At 40.7% G+C, this 19,183-nt stretch overlaps 1 protein-coding gene and 1 non-coding gene across 2 annotated transcripts; both read left to right on the forward strand.

The window, feature by feature from the left end:
• Positions 1-9,964: 9,964 nt before the first annotated feature.
• Positions 9,965-10,071, forward strand: LOC131226378 (small nucleolar RNA R71). The gene has a single exon (XR_009161767.1). It is a non-coding gene; the product is annotated as a small nucleolar RNA R71 (small nucleolar RNA).
• An 8,385-nt stretch (positions 10,072-18,456) lies between these two features.
• LOC131224977 (uncharacterized) lies at positions 18,457-18,981 on the forward strand. Its single transcript, XM_058220412.1, has one exon. The coding sequence runs from the start codon at positions 18,457-18,459 to the stop codon at positions 18,979-18,981; it is 525 nt and encodes a 174-aa protein (XP_058076395.1).
• The last annotated feature ends 202 nt before the right edge of the window (positions 18,982-19,183 follow it).

Here is a 19,183-nt window from a genome sequence, read left to right on the forward strand (position 1 = left end):
CTTACACAAGCTACTTCAAAAGTCGACAATTTCTTACACAACCCATCCCTCTCTCCCATCCATCACTCCATCACCCATCTCTCTCTCTCTCTCTCTCTCTCTCTCTCTCTCATTTTTCAAACCCATTTCTAGGCAACTAAAAATATCCCACGTCCAAGCTTCCCAAGCTCTCATGGAAAAGCTTTAGTGTGGGCCACTTCCTACCCTCTCATCTTCCATCTCAACCCTTCATTCCTCATCATCTTCCATTGCGATTGAAGCCAAGGAGACTACCTTTCCAAGGAGCCAAGAAGAAGTGGACGATGGGTGATCTTGGACCCACATTTCCATCTTTATTTTTATTTTTTTTGTGATTTAAGGATCCACATATGGTGGGACCCACCTTGATGTATGCTTGTATCCAAGAGGGGCCCATAGTGGCGGGGCCCCTCCATCATCTCCGATCTCACTTTCTCTCTTTCTCTCCCTCTCTCTCTTTCTATGATCATGACCTACCTATGATGTGTGTATTTTACCCATGCCATCCAACTAGTGGGCCACCTTGATCCCAATTTGGGGCCTGCGTGACCGGACGGTCACACAGGCCTGGATGAAAGGGAAAGATAAATATCAGTTTGATCCAAATCTAGCGGCCCACTACGTGGGACCACCATGATGTATGTGCATCATCCAGCACCGTCTAACTTGTTGGACGGTGGGTTGGACACTGGATATATATATATATATATATATATATATATATATATATATATATATATATATATATATATATTGTATTGTATGTATATATATACATATGGGTGTTTGTCTGTACGTGTGGGCCCCATGTGGGACCCACCTATTTTGGGGAAAGGGGACTGGCTGGTGTACGTTTACAGCAATTGTATAGCTGCTATATTGACATCACCCAGCAGCATGGGCCCCACCTTGATATATGTTGTATATCCCCACCGTCCATGGGCTGGGATGGTTGGTTTGATCTTGATGTGTGTGATATATACACACCGCCCATCGGTTTTCAATCCAAACCATCCATCTGTCAGGGACGTGGGTCCCACTGTTAATTCACGTCAGTGAGCTCCGTGACCACCTCTGATGTTTGTGTTCTATGCACATGGGACCCACCTTGCATCCTAGCCGTCCATCCATTTGAACGGTGGGTCCCCTCCATGATGTGGGCGTGATATCCAAGCTGTCTAAATGGTGGGACCCATCTGTTAACTGACGTCAGCAAGTTCTATGGGTCCCACGTGTGGATGTGTTCCATCCAAACCGTCCATCCATTGGCAAGCTCGTTTTAAGGCTGGGGACTAAAGTAAGGCAGATTCAATTTTTGGTGGGCCACCATGTGGACACCAACATGATGTATTATTTCATCCACACCATCCAGATTATGTTGGATGGGGTTGGACAATGTTTGGATGGTATTGTCCAATGTTTGGATGCATTGGGCAAAGTTTGGATGGGGTTGAATTACAGGGACAATGTTTGGGCGGTGCTGGTCATCATTAATGGGCAATGCGCCACATGGATTGATAGTGTACAGTGATACATATATTACACCTACAACTATTGAAATGATTTTGGTGTGGTCCAAGCCCACTTGAGAACCATTGGTGCAGCCCATCCATGAGTCCATCATGATGTATTTTGGCCCATGGGCGGGGCCCACCTATTTATGGTTAGGCCCATGTCGCGTGGCCCATTTGATATAATCAAGGCCCAGATACGTGGCCCATTTGTTGTATATGAGGCCCACGCATGAGGCCCATGGTGATGCATTTACGACCCATTTAATGAGGCCCATTGCGATAGGTTGGAGGCCCATTGTGATGTATTCGAGGCCCATGGGCGCTATCCATTGAGATGTATCTAAGGCCCAGGCCCATGGGTGCGGCCCATTATAGTGTATTCAAGGCTCATGGGTGAGGCCCATTGTGATGTATTGTTCACTCCCCAAGTGCAAGGTTGTGATATAGTAATAAACTCGGTAAGACCGAGGTCAAATCCCAAGGGACTGATACCTGTACGTTATTTGAAACTAGGTAGAATTATAACTAGACTAAGATGAAATCTAAATTGATTATAATTTGAGGAATAATGGTGAAGTATTAATGTAAAACTTAAGAAATTTAGAGGTAGGAAACTAGGGATTCAGAGGATCCACTTGTAGAGATCAGGGAGATCTACGGTCGATTCATGAACTCAACTGGACTTCGAGTCCCATCTTCATCCAGTTGGAAGATATAACCTAAAAATCAACTCTTAACTTTATTTAATCTAGTTTTCAAGACATCAGACGGGTGTAAATTAGAATGGATTCCATCACAAAACCATGCCCATGAGACAAAGCAAACAACAAAATTAAACCAATTTACAACCAATCTGAGTAATGTATGAATGTCAGGAAGAGTTCCGTCATCCAACCATGCCCAGGAGACGATGGTGAACAACAGGGTTCCCAAATTCATAAACCCTATAATGCTAAGAACATGCTCAAAGCTATCGCAGATCTATTATAATTTCAGTCACAACAAACCATTAAAAACTGGAAGCATTCCTATTAATCAAACTAAATCAACATTAACTTAGTCTAACATGAATCAAAGCCATAACATGAATCAAAACTATAGAATCTTTCCCATCACACCACAAGCTTCATCTCTTAGCCCTAGCTAAGAGGTTTAGCCTACCATGATTAGGCTATCCTCAAATTAAAGCATAAAGAGAAAAATAGCAAATACAACTAAAAAAATCTTCTCCAACTCTGTCTCTTCTCTTGTATCCACATTTAAGCCCCCAAGCCGAGATCCCCCTCTCTTTTTTTCTCTTTCTTTTATAACAGGGATGATGTCATGGAGTCGGCCAGTTTGCGTTGGAATCCTCTGCGAAAATAGAAATATTTCGCACAGCCTATCGCCACACGCATACGCAACTGGGATTTCCTTGCACCTGGGAAACAGTTTGCGCTCGACCCATCTTCGGTGCGAACAACCGACCAGTTCTGATCATCTGATATCTTTTAGGCGGTCAAAATCCACCTGGGCTCCTTCTAGACGGTTCGGATCTTTGGTCTGATCATGGTGGTGGGCCACCACCTCTCTAGAACGTCCGGTTCTTTCGGACTCTGCGTAACAGAGATAGCGCATCTTGCGTTGGTTGACAGTGGGGGCCATGAAGGAGATCTTATGAGAAATCCAGACCGTTCATTAAATGGTTGTCAGATTTTTAGCTCGAGAGGGATGGTTTTGACTGTCCGTTGATGCGGCCCATATGATTCATCTTACAGACATTAATACCGCATTGTAATGGTTGGGACACCGTTCTTGCTATCTTCTTAATGTTTCAACACCTAGGCCCTAGTAATATAGACCCTGGGATTCTAACTGACGGTTCGGATTGGACCTTTGAATTGTGATGGTGGCCCTCAAGAAAGGACCGCAATTCCCTGTTTCGCAATCTCTGTGGGTAGGATTTGAAATCCGAATACAGGTCGGTTCAACGCACACTGACTGACCTGGTTTCTTCGGTGTGGCTCGACCATGCATATGCAGTGCACATGCATCACGTGGATAGATCCCACAGTGAAGTTTTTAGTAAATCCGCTCCATCCATTCGTTTTCTATCTCATTATATGGGTTGAGACCGAAAGTGAATCATATCCAGATATCAGGCGGGCCCCAGTTTGATAATTCATGGGTTGAAGTGTCCATTAGGCCACTTTCACAGGGATCCAAGAGCTAAAATTTGATGTGTACGGTTAATTTATGGTCTTCGGCCTATATATAAAGTTTTAAGCTAATCGGATGGTGAGAACCCTATGATCTTGCATTCTGGACTAATTTCGGGCCACTTGAGCTTCAGTTTCTCGATTTTCTCGAATCTCTGGCATGTAAATCCACCGATCTCGGTCCCCTGGAGTCCATCGCTTGCCTTGGTGACTTCAGAGAGTTAAATCCATGCTTTTAGTACCCTTTTCCATTCCAGACTCGTAAATACGCCCTGCATCACAAACACGATTAAATTGGGCCGTTAAACAGTACCATGTTCGTAAATCCAGGCAATAACTGGGGTCTAATATGCAATATTTGACCCTCAACACAACCTCCAACTAGCATCTTGCTAGTCCGGAGCAAAATATGCGAAAAATAAATTGAGAATTACAGGACAATTTCTATAAACTCAAGTGATTTGTGAAAAACAATTCAGATACTAGAATTCTAAGATTCATGAATGTTGGCATTACTTTCTCCTGAAATCAAGCTCACGATAAACTTCATAATCAAGTTCAAATATTAATCCATTAATTAGAACAATTCTAAACATTGAGTTCCATGAGTGTATAGTGTAATCTCGGCTTAGCACTATTAAAATTCACTTCTCTATTTCAGGATATCATTGGTAACCATAAAAGAATTCATGATAACCAAAACCTAAACCAAAACTTGATTCATTCTTCCAACTTTTGATGATTTTCACACTATGTCAACTTTTTAAGAGTAAAGCCAAGGAGGGGAAATGAATCCTCACCTATAGGGAGCGAACCAATGTGAAGTTCGTTCGCCCAACCCTTTCCGCGGGCAACTATCTTATAGTTAGGTATTTTCTTCTTTTTCTTTCATTCTTCTTATTGAACATGATGGACAAATTCCCAGGTTGGTTCCTTCCATGCTTAATGATCACCAAGTTATACTTCAATATTGAACTGAAATCGTAATGTGCAAGCAAGATGTGTCTTGTGAAATCATGACTCAATCAATGTTTAAAACCTCTAAATATGGATTAATAGTTCGAACGTAACTATGAAATCTAACAAAAAGCTGAATCCAAGAGTCATAAATTTCCAACATCACTTATCTTGTAATTCTAAATCCAAGATGGTTGTCAAAATCACTTCGAATTCATACGAAATTCCAGAAAAATTTAAAAACTTTCACAATTTTCACGCTTAAGACTAAGAAAACACCGATTAGGAGACCTAATCTCCCACCCCAACCTAAAATCTACATTGTCCTCAATGTAAAAGATATATGAGCATGTAATGCACATGGGATAATGAAAGTAAACAATCAGTGATGGGAAGATAATACCCGGATGAAGGAATCAAGAAGCTTTTCCACAAAGATCTCAGCATGAAAGCAAGTCAGCACAAGAGAGAAACCAACAAAAGCAACTATCCTAAAATAATGTAGAAAGCAAATTAACCTAGAACAACATAAAGCAAACTACCCTAATTCTATGAAAACGGGAAACCTACCTATACCTCCATCAGACTAGGAGATCAATCCTGGTAAACAGGATCAGTCAAAGGCATGGACATGTCCTCTGCGTCGAATTTCTCGACAAATGGCTTTAAGCGATATCCATTTACTTTAAAGTCCTTGCCATTGTCAAGATCTCTTATCTCAATGACCCTATGAGGATACGCAGTGACCACAATGTAAGGGCTAGTCCAACAAGATCGAAGCTTACCTGGAAAGAGATGTAATCGAGAATTATACAAAAGGACTTTCTAACCAGGTGTGAATGATTTCCGTAGAATACGTTGGTCATGAAACGCCTTCATTCTATCCTTATAAATTCTTGAGTTCTCGTATGCATCGTTCCGGATTTCTTCGAGTTCATTCAACTGAAGTTTGAGTAGCGAGCCAGCGTTGTCCAGAATGAAATTCAGATTTTTGATCGCCCAGTACGCTTTATGTTCCAACTCCACAGGCAAGTGACAAGCCTTCCCATAAACAAGTCTAAAGGGAGACGTTCCAATAGGAGTTTTAAATGCAGTACGGTATGCCCATAAGGCATCGGTCAATCGGGTTGACCAATCCTTACGATCAGGGTTAACTGTTTTCTCTAGGATATGTTTGATCTCCCTATTGGAAATCTCAGCTTGTCCGCTTGTCTGTGGATGGTATGGGGTGCTCATCTTGTGAGAGATACCGTATTTCTTCATTAAGCTTTCGAATGATCTATTACAAAAGTGTGAGCCCCCATCACTAATGATAGCTCAAGGCGTTCCAAATCGGGAAATGATATTCCCTTTTAGGAATTTAATGACCATGCGATGGTCATTATTCTAACACGGAATTGCTTCAACCCATTTAGTGACATAGTCTACAGCGAGCAAAATATATAGATTTCCAAAAGATTGGGGGAATGGTCCCATGAAATCAATGCCCTAGCAATCAAATGCCTCGATAATGAGAATGGGATTCAAGGGCATCATATTTCGACGGGACAATGCTCCCAATTTCTGACAATGCTCATAAGCTTTGCAAAACTCATGAGTGTCCTTGAACATAGTGGGCCAGTAAAAGTCACATTGTAAAATTTGCCTGTGGTCTTTTTGGCAGAAAAGTGACCACCACAGGCCTGGGAATGATAAAAGGAGATGACACTCTGATGCTCATCTTCTGGCACACATCTCCTCAGGATTTAGTCTAGGCAATATTTAAACAAATATGGATCATCCCAGAAAAATTGCGTACCTTGGTAAAGAATTTCTTCTTATCTTGTGCAGTCCAAGGTGTCGGTATGGAACCTGTGGCAAGATAATTAGCGATATCAGCAAACCAAGGTGAATGGGAGACTCTAAACAGTTGTTCATCAGGGAACATGTCATTGATATGGGTCCCCTCAAGGGAATCAGAGGTATTAAGGTGAGAAATGTGATCGGTCACTACGTTCTCTACTCCCTTTTTTTCTTTAATTTCCAAATCATATTCTTGGAGTAGGAGGATCCATCTTATCAGGTGGGGCTTAGAATAATTTTTAGAAAGAAGATACTTGAGTGTCGCATGATCTGTGTATATAATGATCTTGAATCCGATTAGGTAGGACCTAAATTTGTCCAAGGCAAACACTATGGCTAAGAGTTCCTTTTCCATAGTCGAGTAGTTCACTTGGGCAAGATTTAGAGTCCTACTCGCATAATGAATGACGTAAGGCCTCTTATCTTTTCTATAACCTAGAACCACTCCAAGAGCATAATCAAAATCATCACACATAAGCTCAAAAGGAAGGCTCTAGTCGGGTGGTTGTATGATGGGTGCACTAGTCAACATGCCCTTAAGCTTAGTGAAAGCTTCCTGACATGGCTCAGTCCACTCGTATGGTGCATCCTTTTGAAGTAGATTACATAAAGGACGAGAGATAAGACTAAAGTCCTTTATGAATCGTCTGTAAAACCCAGCGTGTCCTAAGAAGGATCGCACATCCCGTATATTCTTGGGTGGAGGTAGGTTAGAGATAAGATCAATTTTTGCCTTATCCACCTCGATTCCTTTGGACGAGATAATATGTTCAAGGACAATTCCCTTATGAACCATGAAATGGTACTTCTCCCAATTAAGTACCAAGTTCTTCTCTTCACATCTTTTCAGCACACATTTAAGACTTTCTAAACACTTGCTAAAAGATGAACTGAAAATAGAGAAATCATCCATGAACACCTCTAAATATTTTCCCACCATGTCAGAAAAGATACTCATCATACATCGCTGAAAGGTGGCAGGGGCATTATATAATCCGAATGACATCCTTCTGTAGGCAAAGGTGTCGTAGGGACATGTAAATGTGGTCTTTTCCTGATCCACAGGGGCGATTTCAATCTGATTGTAGCCCGAATACCCGTCAAGGAAACAGTAATAGGAATGACCAGCTAGTCTTTTTAAGATTTGATTAATGAAGGGCAAAGGAAATTGGTCCTTTCTCGTGACAGTATTCAGCTTCCTGTAGTCAATGCACATTCTCCAACCAGTAGTAACTCTAGTTGGCACGAGTTCATTATTGACATTGGCTATGATGGTGATCCCAGACTTCTTAGGAACTACCTGAGTTGGACATGGGGTATATGATACCCACATCTAATAGTTTAAGAACCTTGGCCTTAACCACTTCCCTCATGTTTGGATTTAATCTACGTTGTGATTGCCGAGCGGTCTTCGCATTATCCTCAAGATATATGCAGTGAGTACAAATCGAGGGGTTGATTCCCTTGAGGTCCGCTATCGTCCATCCAAGGGCTCCCTTATACTCAATGAGAGTAGATATAAGCATACTCTCCTGTTTTTTCTCCAGGCGGGTAGAGATTACCACCGGGTATATCTCATCTTGACCTAAATAGACATATTTCAAATCAGAGGGCAAAGGTTTTAAGTCAAGCTTCGGCGGCTTGAGGTTAGACGGTAGAGGCACTACATCCGTTTGGGGTAACTCTTCAAATTGTGGCCTCCACCGGTTAACTTCAAGTACTGGTGCAGTATCAAGAAAAGCACACATCTCCCTAATCATGTCATCATCAAAATCATGGGAGTGGGCCAGGCATGTCTCTAGAGGGTCAGAGGATAAGGTCAGAGGTGTCGTATCTTCCACAAGAGTGTCAATCATGTTAATGTCATGAAAATTGTCATCATCCTCTAAGTTTCTGCCGTTATTGAAAAAGATGTTTGACTTAAATGTCATATTCCCAAAAGACATAGTCATGACACCATTCCTGCAATTGATAATTACGTTTAAAGTGGCAAGGAATGGGCGACCAAGAATGACAAGAATCTGAGTGTTCATGTTATTGATGGGTTCGGTGTCCAGGATGATAAAATCTACAGGGTAGTAAAATCTATCAACTTAGACCAACACATCCTTAATTATCCCTCTTGGTACACGAATAGAGCGATCGACAAGTTGTAGTGTGGTTAGGGTGGGTTTTAATTCACCCAAACCTAACTGTTTGTATACCAAGTAGGGAATCAGATTGACGCTCGCTCCTAAGTCAAGAAATGCGTGATCAATTCGATGGTCCTCGATTACACATGATATGGTTGGGCTACCGGGATCTTTGAATTTCTGTGGCACGTCTTTCTTTAGGATGACACTCACTTTCTCGGTCAAGAAGATCTTCTTTTGAATACTCTGCCGTCGTTTAGTCGTGCATAAGTCTTTCAGGAATTTGGCATATGAAGGTATCTGTTTTACGACATCAAGTAGAAGAATGTTGACTTTCACTTGTTTCAACACCTCTAGGATATCCTGAGAGTTAGAGAGAGGTTTTGGTGCGACCAACCATTGGGAAAATGGAGCAACTGGCTTTTCTAGAAGTTCCGGTTCTAATTTTTGTGTGGCCTCACTAGATCCATCATTGTTGTCCTCTTCTGGTTCTTGAAGATTTTCGGGCCTAACTGGAAGGGTTTTATCAATGATCTTCCCACTCCTAAGAGTGTTGATGGATTTAGCGTGCTCCATTTGATTTGAAGAGCTGGGATTACTTATCTCGTATTGTGGTTTAGGATTGGGGAGCGGTTGTGCATGAAGCATCCCCTTTTCTATAACCGTCATACATGAATCCATCTTTTGCATAAAATCTCGCATTGCCTGGGTCAGCTCTTACATGGAATTTTGAATCGGTTCTTCTTGAGGTTTCCCCTGATTTGGATTTTGATTGAAGAAACTTTGAGGGGTAGCAGTTTGTCCATTTCTCCAACTAAAGTTTAGATGATTTTTCCAACTAGGATTGTACGTATTAGAGGTCGGTCCATTGAAAGGTCTTTGATAAGTATTTACGGCATTGGATTGTTCATTCAACACTTCTCGAAAGGCGGGTATCGGAGGATAATTTTCAGTTGTATGAATGTTGCAATCACAGATGCCACAAACACTTTCATTAACCTTATCCTTCTTTCCTTCTATGGCCTCAAATTTTCTTATGAGCGTAGTCACTTTATACTTGAGATCATCCTCTTCTTTCAAGAGATACAATCCACCTTTCTCCTTAGATTGAGTTGGCCTAGACGTGGTATTCGATTTTGGGTAATAGTCCCATTATTGTGTTTTTTCAGCAAGACTATCGAGGTAATCCCATACTTCGTCAACATTTTTATTAATGAACTCTCCATTACACATTGTCTCGACCATTTGGCGCATGGAAGATGTCAGTCCATTAGAGAAAAAATTTGTAATGAGCCACGTTTCAAAGCCGTGTTGTGGGCATGAACTGACCAAATCCTTGAACCTTTCCCAACATTGGTAAAATGTTTCATCCTCCTTTTGGGTGAAGTTCATGATTGCTTTTCTAAGGTTAATCGTTTTATGATGTGGAAAAAATTTCTTTATGAATTCCCTCTGCATATCATTCCATGTACCAATGGATCTAGGACGCAGTGAATGTAACCACGTCTTAGCCTTCTCCTTCAAGGAAAAAGGAAATAGTTTCAGCCTGACTATGTCCTCAGACACATTTTGAAAATATAAAGTGGCTATGATCTCATCAAACTCTTTCAAATGTAGATATGGTTCTTCAGATTCAAGCCCATGGAACTTAGGAAGGAGTTGGATAACCCCTGGCTTGATGTCCATATGTCCTGTATTTTTGAAAAAAATCATGCATGAGAGCGTACTTAGTCCCGCTGGTTGTAAATAATCTCATAAAGTACGAGGCGAGGGTGCTTGATGCACCTCATTCTCATCCTGAATGTCCTCCACCCTGGGTTGAGGTAGAAGAGGTTGGTTCTCAGCCATCACTTCAATTAACTCAGGGGATTTCGAGTGGTTTTTAGTCCCGCGATGGATAGTTAATCCCTCAACCAATCCTCCTTTAGTTAAGAGACGTCGAGTGTTGTCATGGGCCCACTTGGGCATGAAACACTCACAGCCCTCCATCAAATTCGAAACCTAATCCTAAGAAAGGAAAAGAAAATCTAGAAAGAAAGAGAGGGTTGGAAAGAAGTTACTAAATTGGAGTCCCTAAGTTAAAAACCTGCAAAAGAAAAAAAAAACAAGTCAGTTTCTAAAGAGAAGGTCTAGAATTAGAAAATCCTTAAAAAGAAAGATAGAAGTAAACTAGTTTATAAAAGAAGAAATTCCTAAAGGAAAGTGAAAATTTCTAAAATAAATTAGGAAAGTCCTAAACTAGAAAGTAAGCTACTAAAAGAGATCTGAAAAATAGAAAGTAGAGAAAGAGCTTACCGAATTAGAAATTTCTATCTTAAAAGCCTACAAAATAGGAAAGTTAGTTTCTAAACAAAAAATCTACAAGTAGAAAATTTCTAAAAATAAATTAGGAAACAAAGTTCGATTCTAAAAGAGTTAAAATTAGAAAGTTACTAAAAATTAAAAATAGAAAGTTAGTTTCTAAAAATGAAAGTTCCGTAAACCTAGAAGCTAAGTTAGTTTCTAAAAAGAAGACCTAGAATTAGAAAGTTTCTAAAATAAAAAATCTAAACCTAAAATTAAAAAGTTTCTAAAAATAAAATAAAGGAAAGATGAGTTAGTTTCTAAAATTAGAAAGAATTTCTAAAAAGGGAAATAACTAATAAAGTTTCTAAAAAAAAAAAAAGAGGAAAGTTTCTAAAAATAAACTATTTCCTAAAAATAGAAAAAGTAGAGGAATTAGAAAGGGATTACCAATTTAGAAATTTATGTCAGGGTCCTATAAAACAGGAAAACAGGTTAGTTTCTAAAAATCAGAAAAATCTAAACAAAAGTTAGAAAAATCCTAATTTTAAACTAATCCTAAAACTAGTAAATTTCAGAAAAATGTAACCGTCAATCCCCGGCAATGGCGCCAAAAACTTGTTCACTCCCCAAGTGCAGGGTTGTGATATAGTAATAAACTCAGTAAGACTGAGGTCGAATCCCAAGGGACTGATACCTGTACGTTATCTGAAACTAGATAGAATTAGAACTAGACTAAGATGAAATCTAAATTGATTATAATTTGAGGAATAATGGTGAAGTATTAATGTAAAACTTAAAAAATTTAGAGGTAGGAAACTAGGGATTCAGAGGATCCACTTGTAGAGATTAGGGAGATCTATGGTCGATTCATGAACTCAACTGGACTTCGAGTCCCATCTTCATCCAGTTGGAAGATATAACCTGGAAATCAATTCTTAACTTTATTTAATCTATTTTTCAAGAGATCAGATGGGTGTAAATTAGAATAGATTCCATCACAAAACCATGCCCATGAGACAAAGCAAACAACAAAATTAAACCAATTCACAGCCAATCTGAGTGATGTATGAATGTCAGGAAGAGTTCCGTCATCCAACCATGCCCAGGAGACGATGGTGAACAACAGGGTTCCCGAATTCATAGACCTTATAATGTTAAGAACATGCTCAAAGCTATCGCAGATCTATTGTAATTTCAGTCACAACAAACCATTAAAAACTGGAAGCATTCCTATTAATCAAACTAAATCAACATTAACTTAGTCTAACATGAATCAAAGCCATAACATGAATCAAAACCATAGAATCTTTCCCATCACGCCACAAGCTTCACCTCTTAGCCTTAGCTAAGAGGTTTAGCCTACCATGATTAGGCTATCCTCAAATTAAAGCATAAAGAGAAAAATAGCAAATACAACTAAAAAAATCTTCTCCAACTCTGTCTCTTCTCTTGTATCCACATTTAAGCCCCCAAGCCGAGATCCCCCTTTCTTTTTTTCTCTTTCTTTTATAACAGGGATGCTGTCGTGGAGTCGGCTGGTTTGCGTTGGAATCCTCTGCAAAATTAGAAATATTTTGCGCAGCCTATCGCCACATGCATACGCGACCGGGATTTCCTTGCACCTGCGAAACAGTTTACGCTCGACCCATCTTCTGTGTGAACAACCGACCAGTTCCGATCATCTGATATCTTTTGGGCGGTCAGAATCCACCTGGGCTCCTTCTAGACGGTTCGGATCTTTGGTCTGATCCGGTGGTTGGCCACCACCTCTCCAGAACGTCCGGTTCTTCCAGACTCTGCGTAACAGAGATGGCGCATCTTGCGCTGGCTGACGGTGGGGCCCATGAAGGAGATCTTATGAGAAATCCAGACCGTTCATTAAATGGACGTCCGATTTTTAGCTCGAGAGGGATGGTTTTGACTGTCCGTTGATGCAGCCCATATGATTCATCTTACAGACGTTAATCTTGCGTTGTAATGGTTAGGATACCGTTCTTGCTATCTTCTTGATGTTTCGACACCTAGACCCTAGTAATATAGACCCTGGGATTTTAACTGACTGTTCGGATTGGACCTTTGAATTGTGATGGTGGCCCTCAAGAAAGGACCGCAGGTCCCCGTTTCACAATCCCCGCGGGCGGGATTTGAAATCCGAATACAGGTCGGGTCAGCACACGCTTACTGACCTGGTTTCTTCGGTGTGGCTCGACCGTGCATATGTAGTGCACATGCATCACGTGGATAGGTCCTACAGTGAAGTTTTTAGTAAATCCGCTCCATCCATTCGTTTTCTATCTCATTATATGGGTTAAGACCAAAAGTGAATCATATCCAGATATCAGGAGGGCCCAAGTTTGATAATTCATGGGCTGAAGTGTCTGTTGGGCCACTTTCACAGGGATTCAAGAGCTGAAATTTGATGTGTACGGTTAATTTATGGTCTTCGGCCTATATATAAAGTTTTAATCTATTCGGATGGTGAGAACCCTGTGATCTTGCATTTTGGACTAATTTCGGGCCATTTCAGCTTCAGTTTCTTGATTTTCTCGAATCTCTGGCGTGTAAATCCACTGATCTCGGTCCCTTGGGGTCCATCGCTTGCCTTGGTGACTTCAGAGCGTTAAATCCATGCTTTTAGTACCCTTTTCCATTCCAGACTCGTAAATACGCCCTGCATCATAAACACGATTAAATCGGGCTGTTAAACAGTACCATGTTCGTAAATCCAGGCAATAACTGGGGTTTGATATGCAATATTTGACCCTCAACATGTATCCGAAGCCCATGGGAGTGGCCCATTGTGATACGTTTGAGGCCCTTATATGAAGCCCAACGCGATATATGAGAGGCCCATGAATGAGGCCCAATATGTGTATGTGTGGCCGTTACGTTGTGTATGAATCCCTTATGTAGGCCACCCCTTGGGAGCAATGTTAGTTAGATGTCCACATTGATGGGAAATGATGGTTAGATGTCCTCATTGTGACCTTCCCTTAGGCCTTGTTAGGCCCATTCACACCATTCTCTAAGTGGGTTAACCCAAATAAGTGGGCCCCATTTGCCATAGACAGATGGCTCCGTGCTATTAGATTGGATATAACCACGGTCGATGGCTGATCTTTATATTATGGTTCGATCGGTTGTTCATATATGGACCTCACCGTGCTTATAAGCCAATTATCAGTGTCGATTATTGATGCTAATTATCGGTGCCGATTATCGAGGCTGATGTCAATTATCGATGTTGATTATTGGTGCCCATTATCGAGGCCGATGCTGATTATTGGTGTTCATTATCGATGCCGATTATCGATGCCGGTTATCGATACCGATTATGAGTATATGATAACATAGCATCATGATACATGCCCATATGCACCATCTGTATGCTTGATATGAGGAGTGATTAATCATAGCACCTGCCATTGGACAGATTGTTATCAGATTCCCTGGTAAGGGGAGTTACCCACATGAGCGCGCGGTACGCGCATGTTTACTGTATAACTAGATTTGTGATTCATGCATCACATATTATGTGACATGTATATTGTATGCCCTTGCGAAATTAGGGCTGGGGCCTCCACAAGCATATCGTGGTTGGCAGGATTGGACACCGAAAATCTTGTTCTACATAAGGTGCTATAGATGTCCCTAAGTGAAAGTCCCTAAACCCTTATGGTACCGGGAGGTTGCTACAATGTTTAGACCAAGTGGATGCATCGTCGAGTGTCGATTATCAGAAGGCCACGCTTTCCATTGTGTCGTGGTCGGTTGAAAGGGGGTGCGGCCTTACCCGCCCAAGAAGAGGGGACAAATCTAGGCTGAGTTTGACTAGCTCGAGGAATGGGTCCGCTATCGATGAATCGAGTCTGATATTGGCAGGCGGATAGTGAGGTCTCTTTCACTCACCTTATTACGTGTGATGGGGCAGCAATCTGGTTTAGAGTGCAATAGACCCCGGTGATATTCCAGAGATGAGCTGTATTGGTATGTGGACTCAGTTGAGGACTAGTGTGCTTGAATTGCATCTCGCATCGCATAACCTTGGTATGGCCAACATCATTCATGCCGTACATCGCATGGCCTTAGTACGACTAATAGTATTCATGTATTCATCAGCAAATTCTGCATTACTCTGATACTGCATAATTGTATTACTACATTGCGCACACACTTTCACCACCCTTTAAGCTTTTCATAAGCTTATGCACGACTGTTGCGTGCAGGTGACGTTGGATCGCAGTAGCGCTGAGGCTTGAGCACGTGACAGATCATCTTGGAGCTTTTGTCTATCATCATTGTATTTCTCTTTATATGCATTGTACCTATAAGTTTTTAATCATAGTTAAAATGTGATGGAGTTTTTGGTTGTTGTTTGTGGGTTATACATTTGGTTATGCTTATTATAAATCAAACTGACGTTGAAAATCCTCCTTGTAGGATCTCAGGATCGGAACCTGGTAAATGGGTGACAGGAGCCAAGAATGGGTTACTACGGAGGCTATCGGCGCCGGATTCGGCGATCGAAAATTTTGTGAACCTGGTTTCCGAGTTTGGGGCATGACAGGTTTAATCTCCTATAACTTGATGGCAAGTGCATTTCTAAGGGGATTCAACTAATGGATGCACTAAAGTATGATATAGACTAAGAATATACTAATAGGTTTGGTCTCAATACTCTAGTGAAGGCTTGAGATCATGTTCTTCACTAATAAGAGCTTTGAATGCTCATTGAGATGATGAACACAATAAAAAGAAGATGAATCTCATATGAATAGAGTTTATGATGGCTAGGGTAAGCTTGGGATTCACTAGGGACTCTAGAATGCCTTAATCCATGCTTTTTGCAAAGATCCAGATGCTCATTTTATAGGAAAAAAGGTTTCAATGGATCTATAACGGATATATTTTGGTCCTATCAAGGAGTCCTTCGGTCGGACCGAACTATCATTGGTCGGACCGAATTAATGTTCGATTGGACCGAATTAAGTCCTCAGGTTACTCGTCTCTTTTCTTCACTTTTGGTCGGACCGAGGATTTTCTTCGGTTGCATTCGGTCGGACCAAGGATTTTCTTCGGTTGCATTCGGTCAGACCGAATTAACTCCATAACTTGTTGAACTGTTTTAGTCTGTTTCGGTTGGACCAAAAATCCCATTCAGTCGGACATACTCCAACCGAAATCTAGACAGATTTTTCTGTTTTAATTTTTGTCCTTCAATAGTTATGGTCAGTCAGACCGAAGCTATGGTCGGTTGGACCGAAGGTTGCTGATTTTCATTTTCTGTTTTAGCAACTTCAACCTTCAAAAGCCAAATCTAAGGAGATAGGATTTTTGAACTTTGATGGCTTCAAGTGATGATCTAATATGGTTTTCTTATTGGTTTAGGATCATCTAAAGGGTATAGGTTTATTTTGTTTTGAGGATATGAGCATCTTTTTACCCTTTGAGTGTTGCTTGATTCTTCTACTCCAGTTGTATCTTTGATCTTCTTTTTCCATGGGCTCATCGGATTACTTAACACAACAGTTCACGTTATTAACAAATAGGCGTTCAGGAATGGGTGCACTTACAATCTCCACCTTTGTCAATTACGTGAGAAAAACAAACTAACCTAAGACAGTGTCATAGTCCATATCAACAACATACTAAAATTACATGTCAAAATTTAAAATTTTACAACTCTAAGATAATATTGACATGCAGTAATGCTCCCCTTGAATGTCTTCCGTGATCAACCTACAACATGGGATATACAAGACACAAATACACATGGGGCATGGAGCATACATATAGTTCTTCCCCCTTTTGTTAGTCATTGGCAAAGGGTCAGGCAGAGAAACTAACAAATAAAACTGATGATTAAACTTAGTTTAGAGGAAGAATAGACAAATCACATAATTTTAAAATGTAAAAGTAAAAAATATGTTAGCATTTTGTGAAAAACTCATGTCACAGGAAAGATATCATCGAGGCAGAATAAATGACGTGAATATAAAAGATATCATCATGAAACCTCAAAAGTTAAATCAAAATAACTACCCCAAGCTTGGGTAGTATTATCATCATCCAAAAATATGTCAAGCCCTTAGGGACATAAGCATCCAAAATGGAGAATATCATGATGCAGCATCAACATGGATCTCTTTGGAACATCATCTTGAAGACCCACCCTTATAAGAAGGAATATGAGTGAAGCGAGTGAGAACTAGCTCCGTGATGTGCTCCCTAGTGTGTTGAAAAGTGTTAAGACGTAGTTCAATTTCTGAGAGGTGATTCTCACATTGTCGGAGGCGAGCTTCCACATTGGACTGTCCTTCAAGAAGTTGACGAACGGGATCATTTTGCTAAAGGAAGCACCCAGTGTTGACTAAGATTAGACTTAAAGCTAGCACTGGGGTGCGACACTAGCCCCGAGCAATGGCCATGGGAGTGTCTTGAACATCTTCTTCACTCCTGCAGTCATGGTTGTCCTCAAATTTTGTTGCAAACACTTTTAACTAGAGTAGGGTTTCCTTGGTAAAGCACACTATAGGATATACTGTATCATGGTTAGGTGGCAATCCTAGAAATTTGGAGAGTTTGCAGCTAACGCTTGGAAAAGGAAGGCTGGTGCGGTGAATGTCTTTGACAACTAGGATCAATTGTTTCAAAATGAGAGTGGGTAGGCATATTTCAACTCTCTGATAGATATCATATAGGGTATTCAGAACAAATGGAGAGAGCATATCTACGGAAACTTCACAAGGATACACATTGGTACTCAGTATATTGCGAAGCACTTTTGTGGTTGAGTCCAAATGCGATGAAGGTAGGTAGTTTCTTTTGTTCTTGGGAATCGTGGAGTCATCATTGTAAGATCATTCAATCTATCAGAAAAGCAGTCATATCATATGTTAATGGTTAATATTGTTCCTTGTGTTATCGGATTCAAATACTATAAGCGGCACGGTTGTATACATAGGAGTTTAAACAGGACATCGACAATATAAGAATGACCAGATGAAGGTAAGTATCCAAGATCTCTGTAGACAGAATACTGTTAAAGGAAATCTAATAAAATAATAATATTTCCCTTCAAGGCTACTGCGCCGTTAGGCGCGTTACTGCAAGCCGTCATGCATGTGTCATCCTTGTAAGGGGGTCAATGCATTACGTCATAGATTCCATTATCTCACCTAACGTTTTTAACGGTGAAGAAAAGACGCCACGTGTCGTGCCAGGTCAACCTTTGTTCCCCTATATATCGTATATCAATTGGAATGTGGAGAAAATGGTACCCATCATCTACAAGGATATGTGGAATTATTCAAGCCACAAAGATTAAGTTTCATGAAGAAATGGCTCCCCAGAGCCCATTTCGAAGCAGCCAAGGGTTCACCCGCAGGGTGCCGTGCATATTGCATGAAGGAGTAGACAAGGATTCAAGGTCCATGGGAATATGGACAATTCATTCATGGTGATGGCGAAGCCCCTTGCCCTATGTTGCGAGCTTCCTTAAAGCGAGCAATGGAAGGTGCAACCTTGGAGTCCATTATGATCGAAGATCTTGAAAGTTACTCACGACATAAGGGTGCCTTGAAGAAGGCACGTTCATTATTTCATCACAAAAAATTCATTGATAGGTATAAGGAATTGCAGTTAATGCCAGGGCAAGAGGAAATTATAGATATAATTTCTGAAGAACCAGATGACCGTGCTGTAATCTGGATTTATGGTCCTCAAGGTGGCGAAGGCAAATCCACATTTGGCAAGCATTTAGTGGCTAAATATGGAGCATTCATGTTTAATGGTGGAAGAAATGAAGATATAATATTTGCATATGATTATGAGAGGATAGTTATAATGGACGAAGCGAGATGCCAAGATATCAGATATGATATCGTCGAGCACTTTAAGGACAGTGTCCTGTTCAATCAGAAGTATGAGAGTCATGTTATGTATTTAACACCAGTTCATGTAATAGTAATGGCTAATGTAATGCCAGATGTATCCAGAATCTCTGTAGACAGAATACTGTTAAAGGAAATATAATGAAATAATAATATTTCCCTTCAAGGCTACTGTGCCGTTAGGCGCGTTACTTCAGGCCGCCAGGCATGTGTCATCCTTGTAACGGGGTCAATGCATTACGTCATAGATTCCGTTATCTCACCTAACATTTTTAACGGTGAAGAAAAGACGCCACGCGTCATGCCAGGTCGACCATTGTTCCCCTATATATCGTATATCAATT

This window comes from Magnolia sinica, chromosome 14 (genome assembly GCF_029962835.1).
Source record: "Magnolia sinica isolate HGM2019 chromosome 14, MsV1, whole genome shotgun sequence".
Lineage (NCBI taxonomy): Eukaryota > Viridiplantae > Streptophyta > Magnoliopsida > Magnoliales > Magnoliaceae > Magnolia > Magnolia sinica.